The sequence below is a fragment of the Gavia stellata genome, chromosome 11 (genome assembly GCF_030936135.1).
Source record: "Gavia stellata isolate bGavSte3 chromosome 11, bGavSte3.hap2, whole genome shotgun sequence".
NCBI classification, from domain to species: Eukaryota; Metazoa; Chordata; class Aves; order Gaviiformes; family Gaviidae; genus Gavia; species Gavia stellata.
This window is the reverse complement of record NC_082604.1, coordinates 4237446-4256565: the sequence shown is the minus strand read 5'-3', so window position 1 is coordinate 4256565 and position 19120 is coordinate 4237446. Positions and strand designations below refer to the sequence as shown.

Below are 19120 nucleotides of genomic sequence, written 5' to 3'. Positions count from 1 at the left end.
AAGCAAAATCAGTGAAAACGTAGTATTTTTACATACTAAAATGATTTTCTATTGATAATTATCTGTGATCAATCTAGCTGTGACTTAACTATGTCTTATGATTAGAAATTGTGGAACATGCAGAGTTAATTGATTTTTATGTAGTTCTCACTTCTAAGAGAATGTTAAACAGCTCTTCACATGTTACAGATGCTGGTCCCATTACTGTGCTGTTGCACAACCTGTTGTCAAACTTGTTTTGTTTCTATTTTGTTACAACGTATAGAGGAAATAACCTGATTGGGTGTAGGTAGTGATAATGCTCAAAAATAAATTCAGGAGTTAGGAAAAAGTGAGTATGTCTAAAAGGAAAGGTGTCTCTAGTGTTTGTAGACTCTAGCATGAACATACTCAGTGATTTAGAAAAAACGAAAGACTTGACACCACAAATCTAAAAAGGTGGACGTATTCAGTTGTGTAACTTTTGTTTCTGTTCAAAGCAATGCATTTCAGCTTTGGAAGTTGCTCAGCATTCTACCTTCAATTCACTGAAGAATTTAAACATTCACTTAAGTTTAACATGTGAGTAGTCCCATTAGTTAAAAGACTGAACCCTGCGTGACCCGGTTCCCACATACCCCGGGACCCAGCTGGATTTCTTCCCCTCACTGTAAACCCTTACAGAAGACATTGTCATTGAATTTCAACAAATGTAAAGAATTCAGATCACTACCTGCCATTACTGGTAATTACATGTAATATAACAAGATTTTTTCCTGATTCTTTGCAGTGCATTTACCGTTACGTAAGCTCTGCAAGCACACAACTAGCATTAAGTTCAAACTTTTTCTTTTGCTAGTGTTTTAGGATTTTGTAGAATTCAAACTATTCACTGAGTAACGTAAGTTCGGTTGGGAGTAGCACATAGAAATTCTAAACTCATTTATGGAAACACATTTTGGGGGCCAATTACCTGTTCCAGGTAGTCTTGGGAGAACTCATTTGTTTACCCACACCTATTTCGCCAGTGTTTACTGATTATTTTTTTTTTAGCCTCCTGATTTCACAGATGATAAAAAACAAACTGGTCTGTTATAAGAGCTTTTGTCTGGGAAGAAAACTTAGAATGATTCTAGAACTGTAAAAAACAAGGGGGGGGGGGGATTTGTAAACAAGGCTTAATTATGTCCCGTTCTGCTGCTGGTTTAGAGGAATACTGATGATCTAGGAGACATCCCCTGTAGGAAGATGAAAGCTCTAGCAGTCTCTCTAGATACCATGTTTAACAAACTAGCAGCGAGCTAGAGAAAGACTGTGAGCAAACAAAGCAAAATAAAACTTGAGTTTATGGGACAGAGGTCTGACAGTATACTGGGAGGCATTGTTCTTAATCCACTGAAGACTGAAAGGAGCTTTTTCCTTAATGTCTTATTCACCAACCTCCCACATTATGCTAAAAAGAAAAAGCATACTGTGTATCTGTTGACGGAGGGTTTCTGTGGGATTCATTCTTGGAGAACAGGAAGTGAAAGAGCTCATAGAGGAGCTTGCAAGAGGAGTGTAGTTCACATAATGTGATAGGGCAAAGAATACTAAATTACTGAAATGAAAATATATTCTTGCCCATATTGCTAACCTCATTGGTCTTATCAAGAGAGTACCTAGATTCTTGTAGATAGGAGGTATTCAGTTCCTAAGTGAGCTTTACATAGAAGTAGAGAATTGCTAGGGGAATGGGTGACTGTCAAATAACGTCTTAAAAGCCTTCCATAAAAATGGAATGGGCAGAATAATCCAATTTGCCTCGTAGGCTGAAAGCAACTAACAAAGTCTAAGGGAATTATGTAGAAAACTTAGAACATCTTTCTGCTAACATGGTTGTTTTCCATTATCTTTGACTTGTAGGGCCTCTTTTTTTTTTTTTCCCCCCCCTCTTCTTTTTGGGGGTGGAGAACCTGAGCTTGCAGATCCCTCGGAAATAGTCCCCTACAAAGGGCCTGCTCTTCTGAGAGGTGTTCTGTTATTTTGGGGATACAGATTACAGGAAGGTGAACATTACTGTGTGGTGATGAAAAGGCTTTAAGTCTGACCAATTCAGGTGGAGGATACATAGTTCTATTTACTCCCCATTTAAAATGGCATAAGAGAACCATGTGTCTTTAAAAAAAAAAAAAAATCCAAGCAAATAGAATTCTCTCTAAATGAGAAACAGTCAGAATTGTTGCAATTAAATTATTATGTTCATTCTTTAAAATATATATATAGTTACAAATACCCATTTTCTTTGGAACGTGGATGTTAAAAAAGTACAAGAAGATGCCTTAAGAGTGTCATTCAGTATGTGTATATACATCCAAATAATTGCTGAGAAGGATCTAGAAATCCTACAATATCATATATAAAATCCTCTTTCCAATTTATGTGCCTTCAGAATGGGGCTCATTCCTAGGGGAAAGGATATAACAGAAAAAAATTTGGCTACAGCGATAAACCTGGTATATCTATAATTGATAGTTTATACACAGTTGTATTCTATAGATATGTTATAGACTGTAATAAAAAGACAATGATCCAAAATAACTTTTCTACACCATATATTACATTCACTAAGTCATATATGCAGAAATGAGACTGAGAGGGGAAAAAAAAAAAATCAAGTCCTTAATTTATGTTTACTTTTCCAGACTTGTGACATGCTGGATTTGATCAAACACTATTACACATAATCTTATTATAGCTTGTTATGCCTTTCACCAGCCAGTATTTCTGTTCAGTGTCTTTTAAAGAACAACCCTTCAAATAAGCTGGCTAGAAGTATTAACAATCGGTATTTTAATTAACGGGGTTGTGACTGCAGTCACTCAGTTCAAAAATGTATTATGCATATGAAAAGTATTATTAGAGAAATACTTTTGTATCTGAACTTTTAAAATAATCTACATATGCTTGGTTTTAATTTATTTTTTCTGCAGATTTTTTAAAAGGTTAGAAAAAGTTGTAGTAAGTAAAACTGACAAGTGTTAGTATATTGTTTTATGCTCAGACGTTAACTCATTATTTTAAATGAGTTCAGTTTATCAAAAATCCATTTCAGTTTGTTTATAGGCCTTCCATTACCATGACTTCTAAGCAATTCACACATTGCAATTAATTTATCTGCAAAGCATCCCTGCAAGATGGGGAAATGATATAACATCTTTTGCCTTTTACAGGCAGGGGCTCAGGAGGCGTAAGGGATGCAAGCGTTGTTCAGAGAGGAATTCCCATCCTGGCTTTCCTAGGTCACCGAAACATATGTGTGACTGTTGAAGTTACTGAGCAAAAGCTGTTTAGAGTCAGCAAATAAGGAATGTAAACTACAGAGATTTGCATGAATTAAGGTTTTCTGCGCGTGGGGCTTGGTGACAGGGGTTCTGTACCAGAGGAGAGTCAGATTCCCAGGTCTTAGCCTAGAACTAAGAGCTGAAAACAGCTACAAAGTAAAATCTACCAGGCTTCTTTTTCTCTGGAGTTCTATTTTAAATGTATTTTCTGCCTCATCTGTTTCATTACAGATAGTAGTTTGTACCTCTATCAGCAGAAAGAAGGAAAAGCAATATATAGTGTCAATGGCTGCAATTAAAAAAAAAAGAGAGAGAAAAAAGAAATTAAAAAAAGAGAGAGAAAAAAGAAATTAAAAAAAGGTCTGATTAGACGATGCTGTTCAGTTATCTTATGTAATTCTTCTGAGTTAGTTTGTCCCTTAGGAATAGTTTATTTAAAGCATATTTGTTGTAGGAAAGAATTTATTTTCTCTCGAGAAAGCTTCATTGCGTTAGGAACCTATAGGTAAGTATGTATGAGGATCCCATTTAGTGCAGAACTTTGTCTGAAAGATGCCTCTCTTGAGGGCAGGATAGATCATTTTGATTACATTACAAAGGAGGGTCCCAGTTTTTCCCCCACTGTTGCCGTAGTCCAGAGCACACTGGTTGAAAGGTTGCTCTCTGCAGGAAATGCCAGTTATCTATCTTTCTAACGGCTATGTTTTCAAATATAAGTTTCTTCTGATCCCTATGGTCAATTTTAATGTGCTGATGATGGTCAAAAGCCTGCTGATAAGTACCTAATGATTTATCTGCTCTGGTTACAAGTTCTGAGTGTCCTGGCTTCTTTTACTACCTTTCAGCTTTGTGGTCTGAGACTAGTGGGTAGTGACTATCAAACCTGGCTGCTGAGAATCCCATCAGTCCGGTGCTGTCCCATCCCTGTCGCTCCCTTTTGAAGGCTTGTAAAGGATGGGTTCTTCAGTTGCTCTGTTTAAGAGCGTGGCTCTGAATTTGAGCGGGATTGCCCACTCTGAGCCTTTTTTCCCTCAGGGTACATATTTGGGCTGGTTTAACTCAGATTAGGTCTCGAAAGAAAAGCCTAAATCAGGCCTTGTACAGGATGAGTTGTCATCCAGAGAGGGCTTTTCACCAGCGTAATTTGTTTTCCGGATGCAATCTTACCGACCAAACAGAGTAGCCCTTTGTCTCTCAGCACTCTTCCGTTACTAATTGCCTTTATTTCAGCAGCAGCCAATGTAATTCCAGTCCGTGTGGGTAATGTTTTTTATGGGTTTGCTGGGGCTTTGGTTTTTTCATATTTATGATAGTACTCAAGTATTCTAGTCTGAACACATTTTCATACGGTTCAACCAGTTATTAACTGTAATGGAACGTTTCTCTATAAGGGCCTATTGTTGTCCTTGAACTAAAATCCCCCGTCTCTCCCTGGGGGCTGCAGGTTAACAAGTACCTACAGAATATCACCAGCTGAAAATCTGCAAGCATGAATTGCCTTCCGCCATGGAGGAAGAGCACTTTCTCTCTTACTACTGACCAAATCATTCTTCCCAAATAAACACTCGGAAGCAAGGTTTGCTCAGCGTTCAGCTTCACGTTTTAGTTGAGAGAGAGGGATTTAGTGAGAGCAAATCCAGACAGACAGTGCCTTTCATTTCTTTCTGCATCAGAAGAGCCAGTGAGAAGGGAAACAACACATGTCAAAGTGCCCCTCTCTTTGTAGGACAGACGGCCAGAGCGGTCGCTTGTGAGCATGTTGATAGTCCACAACTTGAGGATCCTGCTCTTCCCTGAGACCCTGCATATTCCAAGGGCAATTCTGCCTGCTGTGGCTGGGGGAGGAGAGTTGGGTTCCTTCATCCATATCATCAGTCAGTCCTTAAAGTTGTTCCCCATATACTTACCAAAGCTGTATTCATTTCTTCTTGGGTCAAGAATCTCTTCCTTGTCTGTCATTTCCTCTGGAGAGGAGGAAAGTTGCGCTCATTTGATGGAGAGAAAGAAGGAAAAGCAACGTACAGTGTCAACGGCTCCAATTAAAAAAAAAACCTATGTGCTCTATGTGTTAACATTTTGCTTTTATTTTGAGATAGAAGTATGTTGCTTATTCTAATTTGATTTTCCTGTGGCCTCAGGAAAATTTCAACTGATACTAATTTTTAATGTCTTGTCAAATTGAGGCTTATATTAAGACGCTTGTGCTGCTTGAAGTTACATGTTCTACTACATAGCAAAGCAGTACTTGTGCGAGCTGTCTATGGGAACCCTTTGTCTTTCATGGAACATGCTACCATTCTTCCATACCGTTCTGTAAGTTCAGTGTCTTTATGTTGCAGACAACCCTTTGTTTCTCATCTTGCTTTTTCCTTTAGTTACTGCATGCTGCCCCATTTTCTGGCATTGACTATTACTCTTGGCTTTCCCTTGAAGTGGGCTGGCATGGAGAGAGGTTGGAGAAAGAAATCGTTCGTTATTTCTTCTCTAAATCCCTGTAGTTCAACTCAGAAACCTCATTTTGTTGTGTAGCAGGAACAGGCATTTCTTCCTGATGGATTTTGGATCATCTGAGCAGCACTGATTCTCTGTCAAGGTCAGCCAGTCTGCTTAAAATGAAATGATATCACCAGGGTTTTTCCCTCCTAACTCTTGAGCGTTAGAAAATCCTGAATCCTTCTGACCTGATAAGAGGTTACGTCTCATAAGATTTCTTTTCATCATATGCTAATTTAGTTTTCAGATCTATAATTTAATTTCTTTTCTTATTTTCTGACAGGACAGCAAAAGGGTAGTACTGATAGGATAGGAACAAATACGTATTTGCCTTTCATTTATACAATATTTCACAGAAAGTGAAGTATCACAGTGTTATTTTCCCTTACCACCTCCATACAAACGCTTCATCAGTGTTACGTTTAAAATATTGTGTAATAGTATAGGGCCAAAGCCTAAAGAAAAGCACCAGTTTGAGCAGAAACTTCTTAGAGAATTTTTATGTTGGTGAAGTGAGCTTGGTTTGAGGGCGTAATCCGAGGAGAAGATGCTCCCAGTGATGAATGGGAAGGAATGCAACCTAAATAACTCGGAAGAGTTCTTATTTTGTTTGATTTTATGTTTTGTGACCTGTGCTCTGTGATGTTTTTCATTCATTTTTACATTACAGTTATAAGGTGTGCACCCTTAGTGTCTTTTCAGTGCCTGTGAAATCACAAAATGAATAATTTTTATCTTCTTAACAGGACATGGAGCAGACGTGAAATGTGTTGACTGGCATCCAACAAAGGGATTAGTTGTATCAGGAAGTAAAGATAGCCAACAGCCCATCAAATTCTGGGATCCAAAGACTGGCCAGAGCCTTGCCACACTGTAAGTTCTTGCCCACAGACTTTGATTTGCTCAAATATAAGCTAACTTCATAAACTATTTTTTTTTTTCAATTCCCTTCTTTGCTTTTTGCGTCACATCTTTTCAGCCATACATAATTGCTTCAAATATAAAGCTAGTGTTTTAGCTGTGCCAGAATATCTAGAGGTTAGATGAAATCAAGACTATACTTGGAAAACTGTGACTTTAATATTCCTTATTTAATTTTACTTTGCCTTTCTCCATAGACCTCCTAGTCACACAGTTCTCATTTGGGAAACAGAATTGAGATACGGAAACACAACTGAGATGTTTCATCTGGCTGATGAAAAATTTCTTATGCTGCAGTAGAAACGTGCACAGTAACTGAACACTGTCTCAATAAGCACTACCGGTTGCTCTGAAGTATAAAAGAATAGGATTAAGGCATAGGGCCTTTGCACAGAAAGCCACAGTATCCTGGTTTAGTAGCCTCAACTACTTTGTTATTGACCTGACCATTTGGGATGGGGAAATTATCACGTTCTTCTTTGTGTCCGAGAAATCAGTACCTGGACAAACAGTCTGTCTTTATCTGCTTGCAGACATGCTCATAAAAACACAGTGATGGAGGTGAAACTGAATCTGAATGGCAACTGGCTGCTAACAGCTTCTCGTGACCATCTCTGTAAGCTCTTTGACATTCGTAATCTTAAAGAAGAACTTCAGGTCTTCAGGGGTCATAAGAAGGAGGCCACAGGTCAGAATTATGTGGATTTTGATTAATAAGTTTGGGTTAAAAGTTATAGTTTTTGAGATCCTGATTTCCATTCATTAGAAATCCTAGCATTACACTTTGTGGCTTACTTTGTATTTCAGCTGTGGCCTGGCATCCTGTTCATGAAGGGCTGTTTGCCAGTGGAGGATCTGATGGCTCTTTGTTGTTCTGGCATGTTGGGTATGTGGCATATTCATCAGCATGTTGGAAAGATGTTGGTCAAATGTGTAAGCTATTATACTAAACGTAAAATACATTTTTCACCTCCGAATATGTATTTAACATGCATGTTTATGGTATAGTTTGTCTCTGTACCTGAGAAAGTTTGTGAATATGCTTCATTTATGAAGAAGTTTTCCTGTGCAGATGTATTTCAAAGGGTACAATTGCTTGCACAGAAAATAGCCTTCTGTTGACATGGTGATGAATGGTTGAAACTCCTAGTTTCTTAGAGCTTGTTCTGAGATGTTGTAATTATTTTGTTCTAAATGTTCAGTTAAAATTCCCTACATTACTGAATTCCCTGTTAAGAACAACTGGGAATGATCAATTCACCCAGTAGAAAAATATCAGAGGCTTAAGCATAGCAAAATATGGGATAGAGGAAGAGGAGCAACTGAATAGCAAAAGTTTTGTATCTGTAGAAGATATTCACTTGTGTGATGGTTGTTTTACAGTTTGGATTTTTTGGGTTTTTTTATGCATCAGGGTTGAGAAGGAGGTTGGCGGGATGGAAATGGCCCATGAGGGAATGATCTGGAGTCTGGCGTGGCATCCCCTTGGACACATTCTCTGTTCGGGCTCAAATGATCACACCAGGTATTTTCAAGTATTTAAAGAAAAGATCTAAGGGAATGTATGTACATTCAGAAACTAGAAAGGTGCATGGCATCAGTGAGCAAAGAATAGATTGGGGTGATTCTGATACACAACCAATGGGCAAAGTGGAGGGACAGACTTCTCTAAATGGGAAGGCACTGACATTTTACAGTAAAAGGTAGAGTCTAACCTCTTGTCCTTCATCTAAGGAAGCCTTAAATACTAGGATTTGGGGTTTGTGTGAGCTTTGAGATCTCCTGAAGAAATTTTTAAAAGAGAGTTGTAGTTTCTTGCTGAAGAAATATTCTTACCTCCACAGGATTTTTTCCCACAGATCATCTGCTGGTCATGTCTGTCTTTTCACATTGCAAACATGTTTGGACGCATATAGCTTATGCTTTTAGGTTAAACATGCTGTAAACATGGAGCATCTTATAAATGGAGTAAATTTTTGTGTGTGGATGTGTGTATTGACAAGTTTAGTTGCATATATAAATAATATATTTGAATTGAGTGAGAAGTTTTTGGAATGGACTAGAAATCTATCTGTCCATGATCTGATGTTGATGCCTTGTACTTATACCCCTTACACTTTGAAGTATCTTCTGAATTGTAACTATATAATTTAATATAATAGTTGAGTTTTTATTTTTTGGTTTGAACCTCACACCTAATGTTCAGATCTAGCGCTGAACTTGATTTAGTAAGAGTTGGATCCTTATATAATCAAGGTATCATGCTAAAAATTAAAGAACTAATTAGATTAAGAGTAGTTAATACTCTTGACCCTTTATTGAGATCATATAACTTCCTTTTGACAGCAAGTTTTGGACTAGAAATCGGCCTGGAGATAAAATGCGAGATCGTTACAACTTGAATCTGCTGCCTGGGATGTCAGAGGATGGTGTGGAATATGGTAAGGCAATTTCCCTCAATATAGAAGAAAGAGGGTTGGGGTCAGGACGAAGCCTAGGTCGTTAGCTGACACTACAGTGCAGCTTCCGGGTGAGACAATGAAACAGTATTACAGCGTTGGTGACTACCTAGACAAAGATATTTTTTTACAAGGGTGGTTTTACTCTCCATGTTATCAGCGATCACCATTCCAACAACGAGTTTTCTTTTGTTTCCGCAGCTCCGGGAGGTAAGACCTGCTCTGTCAATCGCAGGAAGGAGGTTTGGCTCTCCCTCTGGCAATACCTCCAGTTTACTTTTCTTCCTGAAAACTTCATGTGACTTCAAGACTTCCCCCAGTCCTGAACTACAGCAGGAAAATCTTTCAAATTTTTGAACTTGACTTAAAATCTTAAAACTTTACCCCCCTCTTAAGGATTTATCTTGGTAATTTTAGGCTGCTCAGAGTTGCCCAGCTCTACAGCATGCCTCAGCAACCTTTTAATCTCTGGGGTTCCATCTGTTTCTTCAGATTTTTTTATTATTTGCTCTTTTGTGTTTGGGAATGGTAATTAAAAGGCAGCACTTTAATCCAATTTAATTTTTAAAATATATAGATTTGTTGTAACAAAAATGGGAATGGATATGGGTTATTATTTTCTTTTCTGAGTTTCTACCCTAAATGTAACTTTCCTGAAAGGACATAGTTTCTGACCTTTTGGGGTGTATTTATGAATCTGAATTTGCAGTTCTTTTAATATCCTGTAATTTATGTATGGAATTAAAGCGCCCCACCAATTGTGAAATATGTAATGATACCAATGGTAAAAGCATGTGAGAATCCAAAGGGATAAAATGATAATGTAAAGAAAAACGTTCCAAGTATAAATATTGATTGTTTTTCTCTAGATGATCTGGAACCCAATAGCCTAGCAGTCATTCCTGGGATGGGAATACCTGAACAATTGAAAATAGCCATGGAGCAAGAACAGATGGGTAAGTAGTTGCCATGGGGAAGCATTTTCCTGAGCCATCCAGATACCACGTGACTTCTCTTCCATTCCGTTCACATATTTTGGTAGCACAGGCATGGTTTTTTTAAAGTTCTGTATTGTTCGTATTTCCCATGTAAAGAAGGAAAAGTTGAAAACCTCCTGGTGTCTTTTGCTAAATAAGCTGTAAAGAGAGTAACAGAATTTCTCTGTAAACCTGCATTGCTCTGACTGTTTGTCTCCCTGGCGCTAAAGGGAAAGATGAGTCCAATGATATTGAAATGACAATCCCAGGACTGGATTGGGGAATGGAGGAAGTAATGCAAAAGGACCAAAAGAAGGTGCCGCAGAAAAAAGTGCCCTATGCAAAACCGATACCAGCCCAGTTTCAGCAGGTAAGTACCTGATACACAGTGAACGGGAGAACAACTTGTTATTTCCCCAACTTCAAAAAGTGTGTGGCTGCTGAAATGTTTTGGATTTCCACTATCAGCCCTTTTATATCAACATCCAGTGCAAAATAATTTACCACAGTAGTTAGTTTAATTACCATTTATGCATAAAATATTTGGTTAAATCCCTTATATCTTGTATCTGTACCTGGAAAATAGGATCTTATAAGATACGGAAGTTTTATTCAACATTGGTTTTAGTTTCTGATCATCCATATTACTCAGCATTCCAGCATATCCTTTCCCAGTGCAGCTATATATTGCATACATGTTGTTCCACAGAATTCATCTTGTGCTTACTATTCTTTTTAGGCATGGATGCAGAATAAAGTTCCTTTGCCTCCCCCACCTGAGCCGTTGAATGATAGAAAGGAAGATATTAAGCTGGAGGAGAAAAAGAAGACACAGGCGGAGATTGAACAGGAAATGGCAGCACTTCAGTACACAAACCCACAACTCTTGGAGGTAAGTATGTAAAGATAGTTATTAGCAAATTTGTTTTAGTGCTCTATGTGATGTATTTGGGCCTCAACACTAAAATGTGTGGCTTGCTTTTTGCAGTACTGTTTTTGCTTTTTTTCAAAAAAAAATCTAATTGAACAGGATATTGGACTTAATGCATGATGCTATGAAACCTTCAGTGAGGCCCCCACCTTTCAGTTAACTAATACTGATCTATGGATCTCTTTAGTTGTATTTCTGTTAATTAAGAGAAAAGGACTAAATCTTTTTAAACTCCTGAGGAATGAGATGATCGCTTCTGATTTTTCGTTATTGCTATGCTTCTGTGCTTAGTTGATTTTCTGGGTCTCTTTTTTCGGACAGCAACTGAAGATTGAGAGACTTGCTCAAAAGCAAGCTGAGCAAGTGCAGCCACCCCCTCCAGGAGGCTCTCTTCACGGACCCCAGCCTTTTCCAGGACAAGGCCCAATGTCACAGATGCCTCAAGGATTTCAGCAGCCCCTTCCACCTCAGCAGATGCCAATGAATATGCCTCAGATGGGACCTCCTGGTCCACAAGGACAGTTCAGACCTCCAGGACCCCAAGGACAAATGGGACCTCAAGGTCCTCCGTTACACCAAGGAGCTGCAGGTCCACAAGGGTTCATGGGACCACAAGGACCTCCAGGCCCCCAAGGGCCTCCCCAAGGAATGCCACGGCCTCAGGACTTACACGGACATCAAGGAATGCAGAGACATCCTGGCCCTCATGGGCCAATGGGGCCTCCAGGTCCACAGGGTAACGCTGGCCCGCAAGGCCACTTAGGACCACAGGGTCTACCTGGGTCCCAGACTCATTTAGGACCGCAGGGTCCGCCTGGCCCACAAGGTCACTTGGGTCCTCAAGGTCCCCCAGGTGGTCAAGGAATGCAAGGGCCACCTGGTCCCCGAGGAATGCAAGGACCTCTTCCTCATGGCATGCAAGGAGCTCCGGGATCTCAAGGGATGCAGGGCCCTATATCTCAAGGGCCTTTGATGGGACTTAATCCAAGAGGGATGCAGGGTCCACCAGGACCCAGAGATAACCAAGGACCTAGTCCACAAGGGATGATGATGGGTCACCCGCAAGAAATGAGAGGTCCTCATATGCAAAGTGGTTTACTAGGACATGGTCCCCAGGAGATGAGGGGCCTCCAGGGACCCCCACCTCAAGGTACAATGTTAGGACCGCCACAAGAATTACGTGGGCCACCAGGTCCACAAGGCCAGCAGGGACCTCCACAAGGCTCTTTAGTAGGGCCCCAAGGAAACATGCAAGGACCTCAGGGACAACCGAACTCTTCAAGGGGGCCGCACCCTTCCCAGGGCCCTCTGCCTTTCCAGCAGCAGAAAACGCCGCTGTTGGGTGATGGGCCTCGTCCCCCGTTTAATCAGGTATGTGTTGGTCTGTATAACAAGAAGAGTGTTGAGAATGTAGGAACGCTACCATCATGCGGTAGAAATGCAAAGCAAGAGCTGAGAGGCCGGAGGTTCGGTGTACTTGCCGGACTGAGGCCTCGGGAAAACTTAAATGATAACGAAAAGAGTTACGTGGTTTGGAAACAGCAGAGGAAACTGTAGAAAAGGGATTATAGGAAATACTGGTACAGAAATCAGTCTGCTATGAAAATATGTAACTTTAAGAGAAACTCCAGTTTTTTAATGTAAAGACACTGAACTGTCTTAAATGGGGAATTTCCTGGGGAGTAGGTGAGCACTGATGAAAGTTGAATTTAAGCAAACTGAACATAAGAAAACTCACATGTATTAATTAAAGCAAGTTACTGCCAACTCTCAGTTGTCCCAGAGTAGTTAATCTGAACTATGGGATGCACTTACCATAGATGCTGACGCACCTGGAATCAGGTTAGGTCTGGCTGAACTTACCAGTTCAAACGAAGCGCAGAGGAACACAGCTATCCTGCTTCCGACCTTGGCATAGAAATCGTTTAGCCGCCTTTGTGCTTTCTGGAGCACAAGTTAAGAGATTGGCATTGTACACCGTTAACTCATTAGTTCACCATTTGCCGAGAAGCACGGGAGGGAGCAGGGCTATCGGACGGGTTTGTGTAGGACTAGCCCAGGCCTGGTAGGCTGAGCACTGAGCTGGAACCGCTGAGCGTGGCCTGGATGTATGCTGACCGCTGCGCTGCCAAGGAGATGTCCCTGTGCCGTGCTGCCTTGGCACTCGGCTCCAGGAGGGTTCACCAGCTCAGCAATATGCTTGCGCTTAGCTGACCTGCAATACTGGAGACTGTCGCTTATAGATGCACCAATTAATTCTGCAGGAATCAAGTCAGGTTTTGATTAAGTCTGGTTCAGTAAAGTCCAACCTGCTCTGCCCTCTTCAGCATCTTTTGTAACAGGCTTCTTCTGTCTTCTGATCTACCAGAGAGAATGCAGAGCTTTCTGTATTTATTAGCTCTTACAAGTTCCTATTTGTATGGCACTGATTCTGTACTTAAAATTTCTCCTGATTGTCTTCAGCCTTAAGGTGAATTTTGAAGGGGATGTTTGGAAAAAAATTCTACTTACTCAATTTTAAAAAATGTGTGGGGTTTTTTAAACAGAATTAAGTCTTTCAGACTGTGCACTCAATAGTTTCTAGTTAAAGCTTTAGGCAGGTATGCGTATAGTCCTTAGTGTGTAGTCCAGTACCAATCACATATTGAAATGAGCTTTAAGCTCAGTGATTCCATTTCAGATTGAGGCGGAGTGGCCTACAAATTGTGGATTTATTTGAATGCTTTTTTCCTTACAAATCAGCAATAATTCCCTCCAGAAGTCCGTTAATGTGACACTATTGCTGAGATTTCAAAAGCATCAAAGTTAAGCGAACGAGAGTTGGTTCCACAACTATCTAACTTAAACCAGCATAGTGTTTTTCATTGCTATCCCAGGGAGACTACTTTTTCTGCTCTGAGAATAATTCCCAAGCTTGTGTGTGTATAAAAGTTTGTATATGTTTACATATATGTGTAGGGCTGTCCTTGTCTGACCTGGCTGTTAACGCTCTGGTCAGAATTCAGTAAGTAGCTTTTGACAGGAGGCTGGTTATTTTCAGTGAATACTGCTGTCTTGAAGTCTTTTACAGGTATTAAAAAAAGACAAAGTATTTTTGACCGTTTTTCCTTCCTTGTGCAGCTTTAGTATGGTAACATCTTTTAAAAATGAACAGATTTTCAAAAGCAGCAGTTTGCTGCTTTGTAATATGACTATAATAGTAGTTTCTATTTTAAAAAGCCCTGTGACTTTTTTAAACAATAGGCTTTAGCTTGTTTTTTTGTTCCGAATTTGACATTTATCTTCTGTAAACTTGTGCAAATCACCTGCCTTCATTTTCAGTAGCAGGACTGTGTATGAAAATATATCTGCTTTATCAAGGGCTTGTGACATTCAATGCTGAATATTTATACATATTAGTAAAGGTTAATCTCCATGTACGATACCACTTTTACCTGCATCTGCTACACATTGGGAAGCAGAGGTTTGCTGCAGAGCGTGCGGGCGAGATGTACATCTCTTCCTGAACATGAGATCTGCTACCTTCTGCAAACATGAAACGGAATGGAGAACGGTTTATGAAAAGGAAATTGCCTGAGATACGATTGTCAAAATCTTATTCTGGAGATAGGCATGTTGGTATTAAAATGCAGATGGATAAATAGAATATTCCCAAGCTAGCAGTAGTATTTTGGAGCTCTTTTGCTATTGCTAATTTAGATTTGATCTTCTCGCATTCCTTTTAGATAGATGTGCTGAATTTCATCTCACTTACTGGTTGAGTGAGGTACGAATACTTCAGGCCAAGTCTCTTGTCCGCATAGAGACAAACTTTAGGAGCTTGTGCAGTATTTTAGAAGAAATGCAAATTTTTCTTCTGGGTGAATACAAAGAATTCTTTCCCCCTTCAGTGCATGGTTTTAGTTAATACAGACTTCTATCGTAAAATAGCTGTGCCATTTGCATATACAGGGCAGATATGCTGTTAACGTCGAGCAGTTGCGTTCTGCTGCACCAGTTTATCTGACTCGTGCAGAACCTCAGCCCCCGTTGGGGAACCCTTGAGCCGACGGCGGAGGCGGCGTGGGGTGCTGCAGGCGTACCCACCTCGGGGCGCGGGGTGCGCAAGGCCTTTTACAGCTTTGAGTGCGCTATCTCCTGAGCTGTACGTACACATTTTTCAGTTTCGAGCCTGGTTTGGGGCCTGGAATGTATTTTGAAATGAAAGGCTTGTGAAAAGGCAGTGTTACGGCTCTGTCTTCCGATCTTGTCAAAGCGTGATTTGTTTGGAACGGAGGTTTTTGTTAAATGCTAAGGAAACTCATTTAGTGAGTGCTAAAAACTGCTGCTTTGGTTAAACACTAGTGGCATAAATTTAAGAAGTTCAATAAAGGTTATTTTAAGTAAGCACGTGCTAAATATATGAGGAACAATGGCACTCTAGCAAGGTTTTCATCAAGAATGGCAGAAGCACTGCGATAGCTGGATCTTACCTAGTCAGGGAATTTAATTTGTTCTGGACTCAAGTCAACATTCAGTCACTAGGAAAGTATTTTTTGGGGTTTCTTAATAGGCATTGGACCAGGCCTTTTATGTTGCTTTTTTCCCAAAGTCCTTACAAAATTACTCGATGCAAACGTGATGTTTGTAGTATATACTTGTGTGCTTTTTTTTGTTTATCACCTATATTGCAGTTGAATATAAATGTTTAATTTAAAAGCAGTATTTCAAGATATGATGGGAAAAATACACAAATGAACTTATTGCTTCTCTGAAACCAGGAAAAAAAAAGGTAATTTTTATAAAAAATGAATGTAGAGCATTAAAATTCTTTAACTTTGATTCATGGAGAGATTAAGCAGTGTAATTATGAGTACAGTGACAGTGATGGAGTATAGGTTTTTAAGTATTTACAAACTACCTGCGTCTGGAGGGTTTTTTACAAGCCAATATGAAGGCCAAGTCTAAATCTTACGTATTAGACATGTCTAGGAAAAAAAATATTAGGTGTTTAGGGTTTTTTGGTGTGGGTTTGGGTTTTTTTTTTTGTGATGTCAACATAGGAAGGTTTTGTATAGCAATCTTGCAAGTTTCAACTCTGTCTTGTTCACAACAATACGTTTTTATTCTTGGATCTCATTGCTACAGTGTAAATTGTGTACCTGCCCCCTTTCAGTTCAAACCCCAAATGATGACTTTTTGTTTGGCCTTTGCTGTTTAAAGGCAGAATGGGACAGTTCAACCACATTATTTCCCAACCGATGTTACCATCGTGGGTCCAGCATAAAGGTGGTACCTGTAGAAATCTTTCATGGGTCTGTGACAGTAGCTGAATATAAAGAACATTATTTTAACGTTTAAAATTCACAAAAAAGAGAGAAAATAACAAAAGACATATATATATACACACTTTATTTTTTCTTTGGCATCGTATAACTTACACAAACGTCTGCTCACTCTACTGTTTCTGCTTGAGAAACGCAAGTGAGTGCAGCTTCTGCCTTTAGCGCTGTTACTGCTTAATAACCCATTAACAACTCGTCTCTTGGTGCTTAGCCAAGTATTAGTACTTTCTTTTGATCCTAGAATTAGAATTAAGAAAAACAAATTTTGCCAGCATGTTAAAAATGAAACTCATGTATTTCCATGTTTACAAAGCTTTGTAGGATAGGTTCTCTTATGGTGGTGGTGGTGTTCCCCCCTGTCCAGACATTCTTGATATTTTTATTTTTTCATTGTTTCATTTTTTTGTTAATTTGCAAAGGGAGTCTTTGCTCTTTGCAGCTCTTTAACTGCATATAAATAAGTACCTGGTATTTTTCAAACAAATACACAGTTTCCTCATCTTTTCTAACAGGCAGCTAGAATATGAGCTTTATCATCTTTGGTTGTTACAGGTAAAATATTAGTCCTTGAAATGCTAAGTTTCCTATAAAATTATGTGTTTCTCAGTCAGTGACTGAAAAGTATTACTGATGTGAATGTCTGAAAAATTAGGCTGAAACCATTGGAAAATCAGCTGTTTCTATTGTAAGACCTGTGAAGATGCAGTCTTTATGTAAAGAAAATTGTTTTGCCCCCTTACAAAATGCTTAAAAGCAAAAATACTCACGCATGGCAATTCACATGCCTTTTCTTATTATATGCTCATAGGACGGACAGAACCCAGGTCCTCCACCACTGATACCTGGACTGGGGCAGCAGGGAGGACAAGGTCGTCTCGGCCCTCACAACCAAGGACCCGGTCTTAATAAAGGTAATTAAATACCTTGTCTGTTCTTCTGTGAGGAGTTCTCCTAAAAGAGGCTGTTCCAGTGCAGTGCCTCTAGACAGAAAAGGCTACAGCAGAGCACAGGGCTTTGGCTGAGATGAAAGTTTCCGTAGACTTGGGCTGGAATATAGAGAAGTTTCCCCAAAAAGCTACTTAATGTGAAATGTATGGTGTATGCTTTGTAGAACTGTACGAACTAGAGCATCCTAGAGCGTTTTTAGAAAACGTTACAGAAATCTGCTATGATTTTTTCCCCTCAAGGTGACTCCCGTGGTCCACCAAACCATCACATGGGCCCTCTCTCAGATAGAAGGCACGACCAGAACAGTGGTGGTCCTGATCATGGGCCTGAGAGAGGGTTGTTTCGAGGTGGCCAGGAGTGGGGTGATGGTAGAGACAGCAGGGGCATGCCAGATAGACGAGGACCTCACCCAGATTTCCATGATGACTTTGATCGACCAGATGACTTCCGTGACGACTTCCATCCAGATAAGAGATTTGGCCATCGATTACGGGAATTTGAGGGGAGAGGAGGCCCACCGTTGCAAGATGAAAAATGGAGACGAGGTGGACCTGGGCCTCCCTTTCCTCCTGATCACAGGGAATTTGAAGGAGGGGGTTCAAACCGTGGGCCTCCTGGTGCTTGGGAAGGACGGAGACCTTCAGATGATAGATATCCACGGGATCCTGAGGATGCACGGTTCCGAGGAAGACGAGATGAGAGGTAAGAATAAATCTACTCATCTTTTTTGGGTTAAAGGGTAAATGGAGGGAACTCTTTCTTCCTGGTTTCCTTTTCATTAAGGAGTCTATCTGTTTCAGATTTATAAACTGGAAACCAATAAGGAAATGAAAACTCTAATATACCTGAGTATAGAGTCCATAAAAATCATTCAGTAATAGAAGAAAACTTGAAAAATGGTCATTGTACACAGCAGCTTCCGTGTCTTTAAACAGTAAGTAAAGAGAAGGGAGGAAGTTTGTAGAGAAGATCCAGTGACACAGGATGAAGATTTGAGACCGTTTTGATGAAAATTGAGAGGAAACTTGAAGGTTAAAGTGACAAACTTTTGAACACTAGAAGTGGATTTTGAGACTTTGTCTCCAGTCACAAACTACAGCGTGACTGTAGAGACTGTAGAATGAGATGTAATATACTTGTAAGGAGCAGGAACAGTGATCCTACTATCAAATATAAGGGGCAGAGCTACAGCATCTGTTGGACTGTTGAGACTATTTTCTCATGTTTTTGCTTGTAGAAATTTTATTTCTCTTTCTGACTTATTTCTTAATGCCAAGCGAAGAACTCAAAAATAATCTAATTTACAGCAATGTCCATGTCATTGCTCACAACTTCCAGATAAATCACAAAGGGATGAATTTGCTTCTAGTTACCAATGTAAATATGGAGGAATTACGCTAAGTCAGCAAGATTAATTGTCATCGAAATTGCTCCAGATCTATGCTAGTTTAACTGAGTTAAATTTGGCCTTCAAGGTCTAAGCCTCTCACTGACCACCAACTCTATAAGAATGTGTACTTGTACAAATATATTGTGGTCTCCACATAATGTGAATTTTGTGTGTTTTAGTTGCCTTTTTAATCATTTTCTTACATTCCTTTTACTTTGCATCTATACAGCTCTTCTTTTAGCTATTTTCTACCTAGCTCTGTAAAGATGTACCTTCCTTTTGTGTGAAGAGTATGAAAAGAAATGAACTGTAACTAAAAGAAGGTAACAATTAAAGCCATTTTAAAAAAGTAAAAATAGAGAGAATCCAAGCTGA

General features: G+C 39.7%; 1 protein-coding gene across 1 annotated transcript in view; it reads left to right on the top strand.

The window, feature by feature from the left end:
• WDR33 (WD repeat domain 33) overlaps positions 1-19120 on the top strand; it is a 72108-nt gene that overhangs the window by 45659 nt on the left and 7329 nt on the right. The window contains exons 8-19 of the mRNA XM_059822389.1: positions 6542-6668; positions 7250-7404; positions 7524-7602; positions 8131-8241; positions 9063-9157; positions 9377-9385; positions 10045-10131; positions 10383-10522; positions 10892-11044; positions 11405-12454; positions 17216-17318; positions 17595-18057. Coding sequence (XP_059678372.1) covers positions 6542-6668; positions 7250-7404; positions 7524-7602; positions 8131-8241; positions 9063-9157; positions 9377-9385; positions 10045-10131; positions 10383-10522; positions 10892-11044; positions 11405-12454; positions 17216-17318; positions 17595-18057 — 2572 coding nt within the window. The remainder of the gene's footprint in view (positions 1-6541; positions 6669-7249; positions 7405-7523; positions 7603-8130; positions 8242-9062; positions 9158-9376; positions 9386-10044; positions 10132-10382; positions 10523-10891; positions 11045-11404; positions 12455-17215; positions 17319-17594; positions 18058-19120) is intronic.